This window comes from Leptidea sinapis, chromosome Z (assembly GCF_905404315.1).
Source record: "Leptidea sinapis chromosome Z, ilLepSina1.1, whole genome shotgun sequence".
In the NCBI taxonomy this organism is placed as follows: Eukaryota; Metazoa; Arthropoda; class Insecta; order Lepidoptera; family Pieridae; genus Leptidea; species Leptidea sinapis.
The window spans coordinates 35158250-35176338 of record NC_066312.1 but is presented as its reverse complement, the minus strand read 5'-3'; the positions used below and the strand labels follow the sequence as shown (position 1 = coordinate 35176338).

At 36.9% G+C, this 18089-nt stretch overlaps 2 protein-coding genes across 3 annotated transcripts in view; one reads left to right on the top strand and one right to left on the bottom strand.

Annotated features, from left to right (window-relative positions):
• Positions 1–3221, top strand: part of LOC126979152 (sulfide:quinone oxidoreductase, mitochondrial-like) — a 13342-nt gene extending 10121 nt beyond the window's left edge. For both annotated transcript variants that reach the window (XM_050828391.1, XM_050828392.1), the window contains 3 exons: positions 745–940; positions 1797–1969; positions 3027–3221. In XM_050828391.1, coding sequence (XP_050684348.1) covers positions 745–940; positions 1797–1969; positions 3027–3158 — 501 coding nt within the window. In that variant the 3' untranslated portion in view covers positions 3159–3221. The remainder of the gene's footprint in view (positions 1–744; positions 941–1796; positions 1970–3026) is intronic.
• Positions 3168–18089, bottom strand: LOC126979145 (carboxypeptidase N subunit 2-like). Its single transcript, XM_050828378.1, has 7 exons — positions 17679–18089; positions 10702–11160; positions 9932–10199; positions 8320–8706; positions 7625–7806; positions 7146–7251; positions 3168–6710 (listed from the first exon to the last, which is right to left on the bottom strand). Exons 1-7 carry the CDS (start codon positions 17957–17959, stop codon positions 6486–6488), a joined length of 1908 nt encoding a protein of 635 aa, XP_050684335.1. The 5' UTR covers positions 17960–18089; the 3' UTR covers positions 3168–6485.

Sequence of the window (18089 nt, the reverse complement as noted above, 5' to 3'; positions counted from 1 at the left end):
TCGTGTACAGTAAGTTATTGTCCCGATTAAAAACTGTTGAATATTATTATTCTATATTTGGCATCGTAATCCACAACCAAGAAGTGCGCTTTTGTTCTTTCATGAATCAGATACTTTTACAATTAGGTACTGAGTATTAAATACCCTTATATTCCTGCAATGAATATACGAATGATGCTGAACCTGAAAGCATCGCGAAGAAGTGTAAATGCGATCTGTGAAGTTGACTAACATACCATCTGGGCCCGTGGGCCAGCTTGATCGAATAAGGCCTACCTCACCTCAATACTTACCTTATATTGGGGAGCTAACGAGGAGTTTGATATAGGTACCTATTCAGTATATTTAACTTAAAAAAGCACTTTTTAAAGAATCTCCCTGCTGTCCCTCTAAAAACGTGCTCTAAAAATTCAGTTTGAATTAAATAATAATAAAAATATAAATTTTACGCAAAATCTAATCTAAAAACACAGTTACAATTACATGTGTTTTAATCCTTAAAAAAGTGTTTTATTTAAATGTGTTACACTCGCGTTAATCAATGAAAATACTTATTATAATATATCGTATTAAAGTAGTGGTATACAGACACTACCTCAATGAGTTTATATATTTTATTCGCGAACTTTTAAAAGTACCGACGTTTAAGACATAAGGTTTTATTATCATATTCAATAAACCATTTTAAACTTAATTTTGGGCTAGAAAACTATATATATATTCTTAGATTGAGCCATATTGCAGACCACTACCCTGCCTTACAAGTTGCTGCACGTGACTCCGCCCATGTCTCCCCCGGCCTGCCTCTCCACCTCCGATCTGGTCAGCGACGGCTACCTGTCCGTCGACAAGCACACGCTGCAGCACGTCAGATACCCCGACGTGTTCGGTCTCGGAGACTGCACATCCACGCCCAACAGCAAGACTGCTGCTGCAGCGGGTGAGTTACAGTTATGCAATATTTACCTCTTTTTTTAATGATATTAAGGGATGTGACGGGATCAGCTGTTGGGAATACGCTTTGAACATTACAATGTAGTTCCACTCAAGATTCTTGACAAACCCAAAAATGCTAAGCGGTACTACAATTGCGCTTGTCACCTTGAGACATACGATGTTAAGTCTCATTTTCCCAGTAATTTCACTAGCTATGGCGCCCTTCAGAATGAAACACAACGACACATTACTGCTTCACGGCAGAAAAAAGCGCCGTTGCGTTACCTATAATCTAGCCTGCATCCTGTGCAAAGGAGCCTCACACTGATTCTATTTACTGTTACCAATTAAGAGCAGCGTATCTAAGGACCTGGTTGCGGCGGCGGCTGATATATTAAGAAGCCACTACCTTAGCCAATGGACGGCTAGTTTTACCGTTCAGCCAATCAAGTCAGATTTGGACCACAAAATATATCTAGCTACTACGGCAACAACTTGTTGCACTAAAAGTATCTGCACCATAAGTGTCCGAAGACTGACGCCAGCCATATTCATTTGCCTACACTCCCTCTGGCTGCGTGTCCCGTGAGCTGCCGTATTATTAAGCGCGTTCTGATGGATACCAGGAATTTGATTTAAATTTATTCCTTGAAAATTCTTTTTGATTTCGATTTCAACCACAACTGATTGGGATACAAATGACTTTTACGAGTGAACTTTACCCTAAACAGCGTTCCTTTTTCATTTGTGGCGCGCTCATAGAAGGTTTTCTTTATAAATGTGTGAATTTACACGATGTGCGTATCACCGTTGATCCTACAGTCACTAAGATGTTGGTAACTGGTAAACTCATATTCCAGCTGTACAAAGCAGCGTCGTATCACGGAACGTGGTCAGCAAACTGAACGGCCGTCAGCTCAGCGCGCGGTACTCCGGGTACGGGGCGTGTCCCATCCTCACCTCGTACAAGGGAGGTATCATCGCAGAGTTCGAGTACGACAAGAAGATTTGCGAGACGTTCCCTTTCGATCAGGTAACCCTTGTACTTCAATGTTGTTTCAGATCAGTATATTTTCGACTATGCGATGCTCAGAAACCATTAGGTTCCTTTTTATTCCATATCTATTATCTTTTTTAAAAATAAGAGCATAATAACATTCTTGAAAATCCGAAAATTTAGAGCAGAACTTCGATTGTGCTTATTTGCGTGTATTTTTCTGGTCTTGATTAATTACGAGAACCTAAAAGTCACTTGTGACCAGACAGGCAGAACAGCACATCAGGCTAAATACTAAATATCATAATGTTTTTACTCTTATACATACAACATAAAATAAATATAATATGATACATTTATAAATATCTATCTTGGGTAGTAGCGTTTTAATCGAACTGAAAACGTCATATATTTTTACCAGTGTTTCTCTTTGGGGAAGGGCTTTTCTTTAGTGTCAAGTTGTATATAAATATACCTATTCCCGATTATATAATACATTATGTTACCTTTATCCTATATTATGTTCATATTGATAAAAATTAAATCTATTAATGTAATGTATTTTTTTTATTTGTCATTAATAAAAAAAAATTCAAATATCATAATTCAAGTATCTAAAAATATTGATCGATTTTGAATATTATGTGATAAAAGTTAAATTTTTTCAAAGTATTTTTTAATTATTGAGTTTAACTGAAGTAGGTAAGGTGCCTCAGAATAAGTTCGGATATATTAGTCAGGATAACTCAAATTTCTCAACCTTTTTGGTGACAACATAGCGCGAAACATTATATTTTAACTGTCCCATGATTTTGTTCCCGCGATCGACGCTCTGGTTGTGTGTGGCACACATAAACAAATGAATTATCTGAACTTACCCTGTATCTGGACTTACCCTGATGTACCATGTGCTATTTTCAATTAAATCTTGTTCAATTGTACCATCTTTATAATTTTTTACTTATTTTTTTATATTCATTTGGTTAGAATTTTTGGAGTTACGTTTGTTTTGCTATGCCAAAGACGTGAAACTTCTTACGTGCGTATGTAGTTTGTTGGTAGGTAGGTACATAATATTAAGTTTTTGTTTCAGAGTAAAGAAAGCCGCTTATGCTATTATTTACAAAAGAATATATTTCCAATATTGTACTGGGAGGGTATTGTCAAAGGAAAGTGGAGCGGCCCCGCGGTCCTTCGTAAGATATTCCACCCTTTTGGCAAATGAAATCAAGTGTTTATATAAAATTATTTATTATCAATAAATAAAACTGTACAACTTAGCTTTCTATTTTCTTGTTTCGCTTTCATAAATACACTTTGTTAAAAAAAGCCCTATACGATAATTGACACGGATATGAACTAGAATGCGGAGGCACCACTATTAATAAAATCAAAACCCCTTTGATGAAATGCTATAATAAAAAGAACATTTCATATAAAATGGTTTCAAAGTCAAAATCTTGAGAACCTTATTTATTGTACTAGTAAACAAAGGTCATCGCCCTAAACTCGGTCCAATCGCGAAGAGCTAGCATTAGCTGAGCGGCATGTCAAACGAATAAAGCACCGTTGTATGCCGCTGTTCTTTGATCGATGCCGCCAATCGCGGAAATTACAATTATTGCATCTGCACATACGACACTACAGTTCGGGCAGCGTCCACGCAACATGACAGGGCTCCACGACATTTTTTGGGCGCCGTGCAGAATATCTCCAAGAAAAGTACAGCATTCCAGGGATCAGGCGAAGTGGCGTCGCTTGGCCGCCACGGTCTCTCGACCTCACGCCGCTCGACTTTTACCTTTGGAGACACGTGAAAGAATACGTGTTCCGAAAATTTGTGAAGCTAAGGAGGAAATGAGAGCCCGGATCGTTATAGTATTTCATACGAATAAGACTGATACGACGGTTACAACAACGTCGTGAAACGTCGTGTCGATCACATCGAGCAGAACGTGCGGTTGAGAGACGCTGAGCAAGTGGATATAATATTGAGTTAAGTATTTAATAATACTAAATTTTCGTTGTTTCTTAACCTTCCACCCTCCGCCCGCGCGGTCTTCGCAGGTGACATAAATGAAATGGGTGTGTGGGCGGGGAAAAATGATAACGGCCGCAGACAGAGGTGACCAAATTTTTATAATTGGGTCACCTCTGTCTGTATAATTTATATTACTCATTTCCCCCCTTTTTTAATGTGTTTATTTCCTGAAAATCGATTTATATTATGTACTCACTTTTTGATACCAATATACGCCTTAAGTTATTATATTATAGTTATAGTACAGGATTTTTTTACAACATGTATAATAACAGTCTTCGTTTTGTTTTCGGCGAATGAAAGTTTCTGCGAAACAACTCCCTTCTCTTTCACTCACCTCGAGACACTATCTCTTTCGTCCGTTAGCTTTTTATCGACGCCCGTAAAATATGAACTGCTATAGTACATTAAACGTAAACATTATATTATACCTTAGGAAGGTACAAAGCTAAGCCAGAAGTGTTTCGCAGGGAGAAAAGGCCCCACGTTACGGTCTCAGTTTTTGAAGCTTACCAATGCTTGAAGCTGACATAATTATTAGGTTTAATATGGTCGAGAGTGTTCTGGGCTAATTTACAAATATAATTTAGTTACAATACACCAGGTGGCTGCGACAGATTTATTATATCAAATTATATATTAGCATCTATACTTTAATGATCAAGTTTCAGCTAAACACTTCAAAATGAAAACTTATTTCATATTACACTGGCCTTCAAAAGTAAGTATCATAATTTTAAAATTGGGATAACGTTTTAAGTTCACAAGATATACTTCCGAAATAAAAAGGACTCCAAAGAGAATTTAATTTTGTACATAAAAACTTTATAGTCGGTAACTTTCTTTTAATAATTGGCTGAAAAAAAACTTCAAAAAAAACCATTCCTTTTTCAAAGTGGACGTTTCCGAATTACAATTTTACCATTCACATTTTTCTTTCTGTTTTAAATTTTTTCAAGATCGATGAGTCTTGTTTTAAAAATTTATGCTAAAAAGCACATAACATTTATTTATCATGCCTCTTTAAGTTGAAGAATGTGCTAGGATCATGGCTTTTCTGGAACTAGGCATCAGTATGCGTCGCACTGCAAGAATGGTGGGTGTGACGGTACGAACGGTCCTGAAGGTAAAGCGAACGTACGAAGAGACTGGGCACCATCTGTGGAGACCTTGTAATGGCAGACCCAGATGTACCAGTGCCCGAGAAGATCGTTATATAATTTCCACTGTGTTAAGAAATCGCCACCAAAATGCAGTTGAAGTCCAGCAACAGCTACTTCAGACCCGGAGGGACTACATTAGTGACAGTACAGTGAGAAGAAGACTTGCTGAAGCAAATTTGAAACCCCGAAGAGAAGCGAGAGGCCCAAAACTCGAGAGACAGCATCGAGTAGCGAGACTGCGATACGCCCGTGAACACATGCAGTGGGATGAAGAAGAATGGTCAAGAATTTTGTGTGCAGATGAGTCGATTCTCCCTTTACACTTCTGATGGAAGGCGAAGTGTTTACAGGCGACCTGGTGAGCGATACCTTCAAGCCTGCATCTCAGAAAGAGTCCAATACGGTGGAGGCAGTGTACATGTATGGGCTGGCATATCTTCAGAAGGTCGCACAGAGCTAGTAGCCATAGAAAATGGCACCCTCACTGGGCAAAGATATGCTCAAGAGATTCTCAACGAGTATGCAGGGCCGTATTTAGCAAATATGGGTGATGGATCGATGCTGATGCATGATAATGCCCGGCCACACACGGCTCATATCGTACAAGAGTATATTTAGGAGGTCGGTATCAGCGTGATGGCTTGGCCATCAAGAAGTCCTGATATCAACCCGATTGAACTTTTGCAGGCCAGTGTAGTTGACTAGCACCCAGATCTAGTTCAGACGAACTTTTAATTGAGGTATAAACGTTATTTAAACGTAAAGACACACTTGGCCTTTTTTAGTATAGTATACCTGGGTAGGTAGGTAATTTTAAAATTAAGAAAAACAACAAAACATTAACTGATACAATTCAAAATTTGATTCATAAATCGTTATAAAAACATGATCTCTCGTTCTATTTCCTCGCCAGCGCTCTTCCCCGCCCGACACGTATTATCTTTTTTTATTGGTAATTAAAAACTAGGGATGTATTATTTTCAGATTTTGACTACGATCGACTCAAACTACGGTCGGAACTACTGTCATAGCAATAGATTAATATTATAGGTTCTTAACAACCTTTGGACAAGAGCAATTATACAAATGGCACGAATTACAAAGGTACCTTAATAGACCATTGAGGTAATAATATGTACTACATACTAAAGAAGATGCGCTTTAGTGTAATTGGAAAACTACCAAGGGAGCAGCTTTTATCAAACATTTGACATTGACGCTGTAACTTATAATATGACAATACGACTCGAGACGACCGTTGTCATTCCGAACATTGGAGCGAGTAGAAAAACAACGTAACAAGCGCACCCTGGACTTAAGCACGCTTCTCTGAAGTCGTATGAGAGATTCACGCCTTATTTAACGCCGCGAATTGCTCGTGTCCATTAGTTTCACGCACATCCACCGTGCTTTGTCGTTTACGATTCAACGCCGCCTGTCGTATCCTGTGGCGGCGTCTACTCTTCACCAGGTAGACCACGAGAGCAATGGCGATCAGCAACGAAACGATAATGGCGCCCGCCAAGATTAGAGTAACGGAGCTTACTTCCGGCGATTTTGTTGAAGATTCAATCTGTAACATTCCAGTTGATTAATTTAAATCTATAATTATATTTACATGCATATGTAGATGTAGATCATCCACACGACAGAAGTGGAACCTTCATAATGGCTATGTTAATAATCGGGTGCTTTCTCATTAACATTCACAACATCATCCTTATAATTTAAAATATATACGTAGGTTCTGAACCACATCTTTCATTTGACTATGTAATGTAGCAACAGCTCGTACATAGTCAAACTGGTTTATCGAGCCAGATAATTTTAAAAGTGAAAGAAAAATAAACTTAATAACTACTGTTTAAGCACCATCTTAAGATAAGTTAATTCTTATCGCAGTAGCTTCTATATTTGCAATTTATTTCGTTTTAATGTCACCCGTAGTTGAGAATCCGGCCTCACCCAGGTACGATAAAACTATTTTTCAGTGACGCATTTTACTCACCATATAGTTGCCGCTGTTCATGTATACATCGCTACACATCGCCTGCTCGGTCCAGTTGTACCAATGTACTAGGCGCAAGCCGGAGTATGCACGCGGGGAACCACACCTGTATATAATCATACTCGTTGAAATATCTTGTACTAAAAGTCAGTCTAGGTTACGAGTCACTTGGCCGTAAGTAATTTCCGTAGAGCATACTCTGTTGTAACGGGTGTAAACACCAGTGGAATCACAGGAGCGTTGCATGAAGGTAGGACCATGTCCTAATGTCAAGGAAGCTTATTCCAGAGATTAGTTGTACGTGGAAGAAATAAGCTTGCTAAAAGCACTAGGGATGTTGATTGACACCCAATAATAAATATAAAATAAATAATGAGAATGATGTTTGATGCCGTAGTGGAATTAAGTGCCAGGCATATAATTTTTAAAATACCGCCACACAGTCGTACTTCGTGCCAATATATTATAATGTGTGATACCTGAATTCACTCAGAAAAATAGAGTTGATCCGATACAGGAGCGGCAAAAGATCATCCAGCACCCACTGCATCTCACACGAACAATGCCACGGGTTGTACTGAAGGTTGGCGCCTTCCGTGAGAGATGACCAGTCCAGCAGCGTGCGCGACAGACGAGTCAGGTTATTCTTGCTGAGGTCCACCTGGATGAAAAGTGTGTATGTGTACTAATATGCGTAAGTTATACTTCATTGGCGTAAAAATACAAAAATACAAGAATCCTTAAAATTTATATTCCTAATGCTATTTTACGTTTGTAGAAAATATACATTCAAAGAAAATATTATTATACCGCACAATTTAGTAAAATAACGTTATTTGAAATGTCATTATTATTTTTATACAATTAATGATATCAGAGCCAATCTGTGTTATCATTAAGAAAAAAATGAACAACAGCTTAAATAGTCTATTGTAAATATTGACTGTATCGAAATTTTATAAAAAAGAGCCCGCTGAGTTTCTTATGGCATTCTTCTTAGGAAATGACTTTAAATTTATTTTACAACTTAAACTCTTAGTTCTCGTCCATTGTTTGTGGTTCAGTAGACATATGGGTTACAACATGCTATTGCTAGCTGAAGTATAAAAAAAAACTTTATACCAAATTGTGATTAATTGTTTTACTGATAATATACTATTGCAGAAATATTTACCATGCATAGATCAGTTCCGTCAAAAGCTCCTTCATCAATCTGGCTCAACGAGACACAGTTCGACAGGTACAAGGAAAAGCAACTTCTCCCTAATACTACATCTTCTCCCAACCTGCCAACCACATTGCTAAACGACTTGTCTTCTACTAAAGACAATTTGTGCAGATCATTCATATACAGATTCCGTAGAGCAACTATGTTCTTAAAATATATGCCTCTTATTGGGTTGCCATCTAGGCGTAACTCTTCTAAATTTGGAACTATTTGGCTGCTGATACACTCAGGTACTTCGGGCAATAAGTTATAAGATATATCCAGGGTGAAAAGTCGTGGCAATTTTTTTTCTAAATCAAACTCTTTTAATTGGTTTCCTCCGATGTTTAAGACCTGCAAGAAGATGTCTGTTTCATTTATAAAATTCAATATTTCATTAGTGTTATAGTGGTAAGTACTTAGGTATGTGTGTGATTAAATTGCATGGATAGTGGTCGTCACAACGAGTATATAGTTATATGTGCAATCATAATAATTCATCTTCATAAATTTTTAATTTAGTATAAAGGTTGTAAAGTTGTATACATAATAATCATAATTGCGACCAATAATTTGCAATTCGAGCATCATAATGATTTTTCATAAAAAATAAGCCCGATTTTTGTAAGTAGTATCAGATCTGCTCTTGCACTTGATTTCATTCCTTTTCGTTGCGAATACACAGCCGATAAAGTGCCATTAATTAAACCAATTAAACACTATTCAATGGATAAACATAGCACCAAAGAATGGCGAGTCCACCACCAATGTTAAAGGAGTCGCATAAAATCATAATATGGAAATGTTAGCTGCTATAAATGCTGAGGAATATGAGCGGTCTCTGAGAAATTCTAATTTGTGGAACTATACAAGTGATATGATAAAAGAAGATTTTTTAAATAGAAACAAGTGCAAAGATGGCGATTTTGAAAAAAACTATTCAAGCTGAATTCAATTTTTTTTTCTCGAATTGAAGGACGAATAAGTCGTTGGACTTATTAGTGATCCTTGGGTCACCTGATTGTAACTACACTAACTTGTAACACCGGAGGATCACAATACGTTGCACCTTTTATCGTCCGCTTGGTTGTACGTGGTAAAAAGTTCCATGAATACCCCATTGTGGATGAATGCCACGCATCCAGTTGGATGAGTGGCGTATTGACGATCTGATGAACGATGATGACCATCTGGCCAGGTTGATATTTGTGGCGTGGGGTGCGATGGTAGAGTTGGCGCCAGTGATCAGGTCAAACTGCTCTCCGGAACAGTCCTCTTGATAGATACGATAGACGACACACAATAAAGCGAAGTCTCGTGGACTGAACTGGATTCTCGCCAATTTCAGCACATGTCAGTGGATGACCATGGAATTGGCAATAAATCAAAGATATTACGTCAAAAGGGGCTGTTATTTGTGGTTAATGCTCAAACTTGAGTTTAAATCTTGTGAAGAATAGTCGCTGAGCTAGAGTACACATTAATGCAAGAAGTGGCTAGAAGAAAAAGAAGAAGGGAGAGTGATTTGGTAAGAGGTGTTATGATATACCTACGATGGTTAATTAATGATGTGCCTTACCTCCAAGTTATCAAATTCTGCGTTATTTTCGTCGTACAGCGCCGATAGCCGATTATAAGACAAATCGATGTAAGTGATACCGCTAGGGAACCTTGGCCAGTGGTACAATGTGTTGATCCGTAGCATGGCAATCTGCAGCGTCGGTGGAAGTGCGAATGTAAACGTTATGTTGTTCTGTGCAAGGTTCAATTCCTTTAGACTTACGCATGTCTGGAATGCTTCCTCTTCAACAACTTCTATGATGTTATTTGATAAGTCTAGGAATTCTCTGGAATAAAATCAATATTGTTATTATGATATGTATTTTAGAAAAGGCTTATGAGTCGAAGTATATAAGTAGTATAGTATCGGTTCGTGAATTACCAGCCAAAGATCTCAATTTTAAATAATCATAACAAAATTGTTTTATTGCGTGTATGTTATAATATTTGTGACGTAAATAAATACTTACATATTACAATTACATACGGAAATATCGCGAGGACACAAGATTGGTCCGAATGTGAATAATTATTTCACCATTTTGAGTGTTTATTATAAACATTATCTTTTATCAAGGATTTTATTTTATTGGGAAAAGGGAAGGTCCGGACCTCCCGCAACCGGCGAGCATGTATGAAAAGAGTATTGAATGTAGAGGAAGCGCGTGAGGTTTGTAAGGATAGGAGGAAGTGGCAGTCTATTGTCTCTGGCTGCCCCGACGATGATGTTATGATGATGATTATCTTTGATCAATTTATTAAAATTGTCATATTATCTCTATTACTTACATGCTATTGTTTTCTGGAAATGAATCTTTCACTATTGACCTTAACCTGTTTCCACTCAAACTCAGTCTTTTCAAACTCGAAATAACCTCAACTTTGGTCCTCCTCAGCAACACATCCTGAATCCCATTTTTACTCAGATCCAAGTCCTCCAAACTCTTCATCGGCGACAAAGCTTCTACCGGAAACCTTTTTAGCAAATTGCTTTGTAGATTTAGCCGTTTTAAATACTGTAGATGTTTGAAGTCAAACGCGTTTATAGTAACCAACTTGTTGTAGGATATATCCAAGTCTTGTACAGTATTGATGTTCGTGAAGAGATCTGGGGTAACTTCTGTTAGCTCGTTCTGTGAAAACGAGAGAATCTTTATATTAGGAACATCGCTGAAGGGATCCGGCCAATATGTTTTTAAAGCGTTGTTTGTGAATCGTAACATTTCCAGTTGAGAATTTGGTGGCAGTCTGAAAAGTAAAATGGTCTTAAAAAGTAGAATTTATTTCATATTTTATTAAATCATCAAAGGATAAAAAAGTAACCTTAGTTACAACCTTAGTGAACATTCAACAAATCAAAATAAATTGTTATCAATAGTTACGGAAATGCTTTTCTTTTTATTTAATTATGTACCTAATACCTTATATACGTCAGTGATTGACTTTGCATTTGGTGTGATAGCAGGTAGATATTTGTAAATAAAGTTTTCGACATTGATATAGTATGTGATAGTTTTCCTAAATTCAAAAAGAAGCTAACGGACCACTTTCTATCACAATATAATGACGAATAGTGTAGTACCTTTTTATTATTTTTATATTATTTTATTTATTCGTATTTGGGTATTTGAAAATTTTATTATTAGGTTTTTTTGTTTTTATTTTTAAGTTAACTATAATTGTGTGTTATTTGTTCATTGTCCTAGAACCACCTAGTTGACTGTTACAGCTTGCTGGATCTTATAATATCTTGACCCTCTTCCTTTTTTTTCTGCTTCTAACTAGTATCTCTTTTGCAAGCTGTGTCAATCTATATATTATAACATAATATGTAAGTCATTCATATCACCTCATTTTGTTTAGTTTAATAATGATTTATTGTATCGCGTTGATTGTCCTTTAATAAATAAATAAATAAAATAAATAGATATACCTAAATGAATATTGTTTTGAATTGGGTGTAATTTTGCGGAAATCCATAATTATTTAAATTCTTTGAATAAATATCGTTAGTGTTAATGCCGCTATGTTTAGTTAGTTCTTCTACATGCATAATGTTAGCACGGCCTAAAGTTAAGAGTTAAAGGCGTCCTCTACCGAAGAATCGTCTCCCGCTGAACTCTCAACTGAACGACCGGATTATTTGGTAATAGACTACTGCCTCTGGAACGATAGTTCTTTATTTTACTCTGCTCTAAATCTAATAAAACTTAGCGGAATGAACACTAAAGATTTATACATAACATCTAAGGATAAATGTGTAGTTTATTTAAGATAGACACGCCAGTAATCGGAAATAAAGCTGATATTTTTGGTTTGGATTATATATCAAGTAATATACACCTATAACCTAACCTAGACTTTATATTATATAATTGAATGAATACAGAATTACTAAGTGTGTGAATTTATGGGCGGAAATGATCATCATCCACGTTTGTCGCCTGATGTTAGCAGCCTAATTAACAATAAGTTCAAAATATAATCGATCAAAGTGCGTCCATTGCTGACAGATAACAACTAAATGACATCACCTACTACTTCTACAGATAATGTAACCGAGTAGTTATAAAGTCACGTCTGGCCATAATTTGCGATTATCTAAGAATTTTGAGCAATCGATCAAGATCTCAGATGTGCCCATGTCGGCCATGTTTGTTGTGCGAATCATCAGGTAACTGCTTTATCAGTTTCGTGAAAATTACTAAGTGCATTACTTACAAGATGATTAAAGATATTGTCTGTGTGAGCTCTCTGCGTATTCTTTATCCTAGCTACATTATTTAAAATTTGGCATGCAGCGTGTTTTTGTATTATTCATGTCCTAAACGATTAATCTTTTTTGTTGTGGTATATTGGAATATAAATTAACACAGTGAGGCTATTAGGATGTTAGATGCTCCAGCCTTTAAGTGCTATTCTTTTTTTCCTTATACCCACTTGCTCCTTCTCATATAAATGTAGGTACAAGGTTCTTAACGGTTCTAAACAGATTTTGATCTATCTTTTTCCTAACTCGTACACTTATTACTAGTGCTTAGTATACCTTGATATTTCCAAATATCATGATTTTAGATTAATAAAGGGTTTCGATTAACTTTGGTTGGGTAAGGTTGTTCTTGTGGTGTTTTTGACGAGATGCACTGTATAGATTACGCAATAAGGGGCACTCTGTGAGATCTCAAGGAGTTTTTAGAAGATTGACCTTTCTCTCTTCTGCCTAAGTAGAAAAGAAGCTGAAGCAAATTAATTCCCAAATTCCCTGTGCCATGTGCTGCACTACATTTCCTCCTCGTTACAAATAAAGGTTATTGTGGTTTCATGTACCCTATTAGTAGTAGTAGTATATCCTAGTAGCTATAAAACAGTAACGTATTATTTACTCACTGTTGACATAAGCTTTGGTGTACGTGGAAGAAAGTTCTTGAAAATTGCACTGTGGAGGAACGCCACACATCCAGATTTTGGGGATATTATTCTAATTTGTGGCCTGTCGTGCGAAGGTGGAATTCGGCGGGAGGAATCAGGCGAAACAGTTCTTCAGAACAGTGGTAAATGCGATAGAAGACACACAATGAAGCGACGTGTCTACGCAACGCCAGGTGATCGAGCGTTTCACACAACACTGGGACAGTTCGAGTTCGAATTACCCGACAATTTGAGCAGCTCAGCAATACACGCGGTGAAATGGTTCGAGCTGGTACTGGGGTGCGCCAGACAGAGATGACAGAAATACTACATAATGCTGCGCTTCGTAGAGCGCTAGAATGTGGGCCCAATTGAAGTATTGCCGAGATTATGATAATTTCAACAAAAAGACAAGGAGGTATTAAAATAAGATTTCTTTTTTCTTTTACAAAATCAATAAAGGTATTAATAATCTTCTATGAAATTTTAAGCTATAAAATAAAAAAATAAATAAAGGAGTAGATGAGCTGCTAACAAAGTACCTACCTACTACGTTTTGGCCTTTCTCGAATGGAAGCAATAACTTGTTATAACTGAACTAAATGAATCAATGAATATACGTATCTGATAACGGTCTCGATTCTTATAACTGGTTATCGAGCTGATAGCATTATTGACACATTCTTGTGACAATATGAGTTAATAATGTAAGTAGCTCATTTATATTGATGATAACCAATGTTGTGTCCGTTCCAGCCAAATCACTTTTCCCGATGGGTGGCCAATGGGCCAATATTATTCCAGCATGATAGGGATATTATCCTAGAAATGCTTGAATTTAAAAGTGTCACTAGCAGAATTTTCAGATTTTTAAGTTTATGCAGAACTACATGATCTCACCAATTTGCGTATTGAATGGCCTAAAAGGCCTATTAATTTTCTACTAACTATAAGACCCAACAACAGTAGCAAAATAATAGTACGAATAGAAATAATAACAGAACTGAAAACTCCTGTCGTAAGTTATGAATAGAACTCAGTAGGTACCTGTTTTAATAATCCAACGAAGGAGGAAGTGTATTATGTTGTGCAGAGTTTATGGTCCCGGTTCATAGGACTTAAAATTGTGAATTAAAGGAGGCGCACAAAGTGACAGACAGATATTTAAATTTTCCAATGTATTGCTATTTTCGTAAAAAAAATATTTTGCCATTATTTTATTCTCGTAATTTATTTCGTAATTCTCGTGTTTAGTATTGGAAACTGATTAAACCAGTTTTATGTTGGTAATTTTAAAACAACGGTGTATATAATCCTGGTGACGCAATACCAAGGGCACAGGGCTATCCTGTTTGGAGGCCACGCGTAATCTATTCTCATCAAAAGCCTATTTACACGAGATAAAGCAATTGAGGTAATTGAGTTTTTAAAATTGAGATTTACTATGTGAAACCTTGTTACAGAGTTAAGATGAAATCATTCTGGACAAGATACAAGACTCTATTATGATGCAATCTATATTACTAGTGAATTAATTACCTAATGATCAGGTAAAGTTTATTAGACATTTAGTAAGTCGGGTTTGTTGATTGACTGTAACATGGCTTGCCCTGTGCTTCCCCGGGGTTTTAAAAGAATAGGGAAGACCCAGGCCCAAGGGTGTCGTAAGAGGCATTTACCAGGCTTCTTTTTGCACAGGATGCGGGCTAGATTATGGGCACACACCGGCGCCTTTTTCTACCGTCAAGCAGTAATGTGTAAGCATTATTGGTTATTGATTTAAAGGGCGCCCTAGCTAGTAAAATTACTGGGCAAATGAGACTTAACATCTTATGTCTAAAGGTGACGAGGGCGATTGTATTGCCACTCAAATGTTTTAAATTTTTCGAGAATTCTGAGCGGCACTACATTGAAATGGGCAGGGCGTATCAATTTATCTGAACGTCCTGCTCCTCTCGTTCCTTATTGTTTAAAAAAGATGCAGTGTGATACAACACCGCGCCCATTCACAAAATATTACTTAATTAATTACAATAAACTCCTAATTATTAATAAGTTTGTTTTTATAGGAACGGTGTTAGCTAAAATTATACACATAGTCGGGCTGCCAGGTCATCTATACGTTATTAAATTTTACATTCCAACTAAAAGGACGACTTGATTCGCTTTTACGTGCACCCAAACTAGATGATTTCTATAAGAAACTTTTTGAGATGAGTTTTTAATCCTCTTTATAAGTGCGCCGCAATTACCTTTGCCGCGCACTCTTTGAATTTGGAACATCTTAAGAGTTCAGCGCCAAAGAAATATTGTTTGAATAATGACTGGCTAGTACGATGGCACATAGTCGCGTCACGCGCCAGTAAAAAAAAGATTCCAAATTAAAAACTCGCGAACTACATACATCCCGTGTTTTTGTCAATTTTCATGGATTGTTGGAAATTCATTCTTTTGTTTTGAAAAATGAGTTCTTCAAGTATCCATGAAAGTATAGAGTTAACTCCTCAAAGTATTAGAAGTGACGCAAGAAATGTGATGGATAAATACCAAAACCCGGGGAGAATTATATGAAAGCCTATGGTAATCTTATTGAATGGAGAAATACAAGTGTCTCCAAGAATTTTTTTAGAATCTGTGTTTTTGGTCTACTTCCAGTACTTAGCCAAAACTAAACAACCTTTGAGTACCTATTCAATGCTTGTACGAGTATCATCAGTTAGTTCTGATAACGACGTAAAACTGGACATGTGTATATTCGAAATTAATAGCGTATCCGAAGAGGATGTCTGATGGATTTAAACCTAAAAATTCCAAAGTGTTCTCAGTCGAAAATGTGGAGACTTCCGTTAATGAGGCACTTGATGAGGCAATGAACAGTCTTTCTTGCCCTAAAAGTAAATAACTATGTATATGGTGGATTACTAAGGTATACCTAACCGTAGTGTTTTGAAATGCGCATTTTATCGTAACCAGTACTTCGATAGATACTTGTCTTTTTCATATTCGGTTTTGTTAAAAGTGGCTTTAATGAATGGAGTAAAAACATGGAGATTGTCGCGGCAATGAACTTTTAAAAATAACTATTGATTTCGAAAATCATTCGGAGGATTTACTGTTAGTAAAACTGACAGACACATAAATTGACCGATCCTTCGTAACCCGAGAAGAATACAAAACTATTGTACAGAAATAAATACCTGGACCTGCGGTCTGCTGATATGAATACCTTAATTCTGGGTCGAACTTAACTGTTCTTTTTTTTTATGGAATAAGAGGACAAACGAGCGGGTCACCTAGTGATCACCGCCGCCCACATTATCTTGCAACACCAGAGGAATCACAAGAGCGTTGCCGGCCGTTAAGGAAGGTGTACGCGCTTATTTTGAAGGTACCCATGTCGTATCGTCCCGGAAAGACCGCACAAGGAAGCTCATTCCACAGCGTTGTAGTACGAGGAAGATAGCTCCTTGAAAACCGCACTGTGGAGGGCCGCCACACATCCAGGTGGTGGGGATGATATCCTAAATTGTGGCGTGTCGTGCGAAGGTGGAATTCGGCGGCAGGAATCAGGTTAAACAGCTCTTCGGCTGTTCTCAAGCGACATGGAGGATGGAAGTCAGGTGCTGTTGCAGAGGGGTATATAGAAGATTCAATTGAGAACAAGGCGAAAACATGTGAACGCATCGTGGAAAACATTAAATTGCAACCTTCAATTTATCTATCCATGCCACAGTCGCCGCGCCCATCAACATTCAAATAACGAGATTCACCGCCACATTTTTCTCAAAATGAGCCAGATTCGGACATTATTTCAAACACGCAGATTATAAAATCTACAAGAATCTTAATGCATAATAAATTTTCATAATTGCGAAAATGCCTCAAATGTAAATACTTAAAAGTTTTTAATTGTTTTATTATTAGATAATATTTAACTTCAATTTAGTTGTTACTCTATGTTTTATTTAATAATATTACAATAAAATATGTGTCGCCTGTTATTTACTCATAGTGGGTGATGAAATATAATATATTTATTGCTCGGGCGACGTACTTTGAATCCATAGCAAAGTGTTTCAAAGCAAAGGGATGTAAAGTGATACAAAAACTAAAACCTCCAATACTCGATGCCTTACACGAGTCAGTAAAAAAAGTAAATGGAAATTAATACGTAAAAACAAAGAGTTATTGAGTAGGTACACTAAATGCAGCAATACACAGAAAACGTAAAGAAATAAACGTATTATTCGAGCATTCTGTAAGCGTTTATAAAAAAAATAATATTAAAAAAATGAAAAAGAGTTTCTTGTAACAGGATCAGCCAGCCATCACTTATAACTTATATTATAATAACTTACTTGCCAAGTGTTGTCAGACCAAGTCCTTCAAACGCAGCGGATATTTTAAGTCCATTTGGATTGTCCGGCCACTGGATTTTATCCAAATCCGCAAGATCATCAATCTTATCCAACTCGGAACACTGTATGTTTAGTACCAAGTGGGTTCCATCTACTATGTCCGGTATTTCACTACATGCACAATGGTCACACAGTTTTATTAGCCGAAATTCTACAGGCGTGTCTTGGCCTCTTGCGTTTAAAATAAAAAAAATAAACGTCAGAAAATTTAACGCGCGCATTGTCACACAAACACATGCGCATTTGGCTTACACTTGAAGTGTAGTGATAAGATTCTATTATCGTTATCACGCCGATGATACCTATTGTGGTGTGCACACTACGGTGTCATAGTACGTAATAATCGACCAA

What these genes read in the sequence shown, in the direction of transcription:
- LOC126979145 (XM_050828378.1), bottom strand. Translation starts at nt 17,959, where the DNA reads ATGCGCGCGTTAAATTTTCTGACGTTTATTTTTTTTATTTTAAACGCA. An exon ending in ATTTTTCTGAGTGAATTCAG is followed by an intron (nt 7,252 to 7,624) that starts GTATCACACATT and finishes GATTATATACAG; the next exon opens with GTGTGGTTCCCCGCGTGCAT. An exon ending in TGAACAGCGGCAACTATATG is followed by an intron (nt 6,711 to 7,145) that starts GTGAGTAAAATG and finishes GGAATGTTACAG; the next exon opens with ATTGAATCTTCAACAAAATC.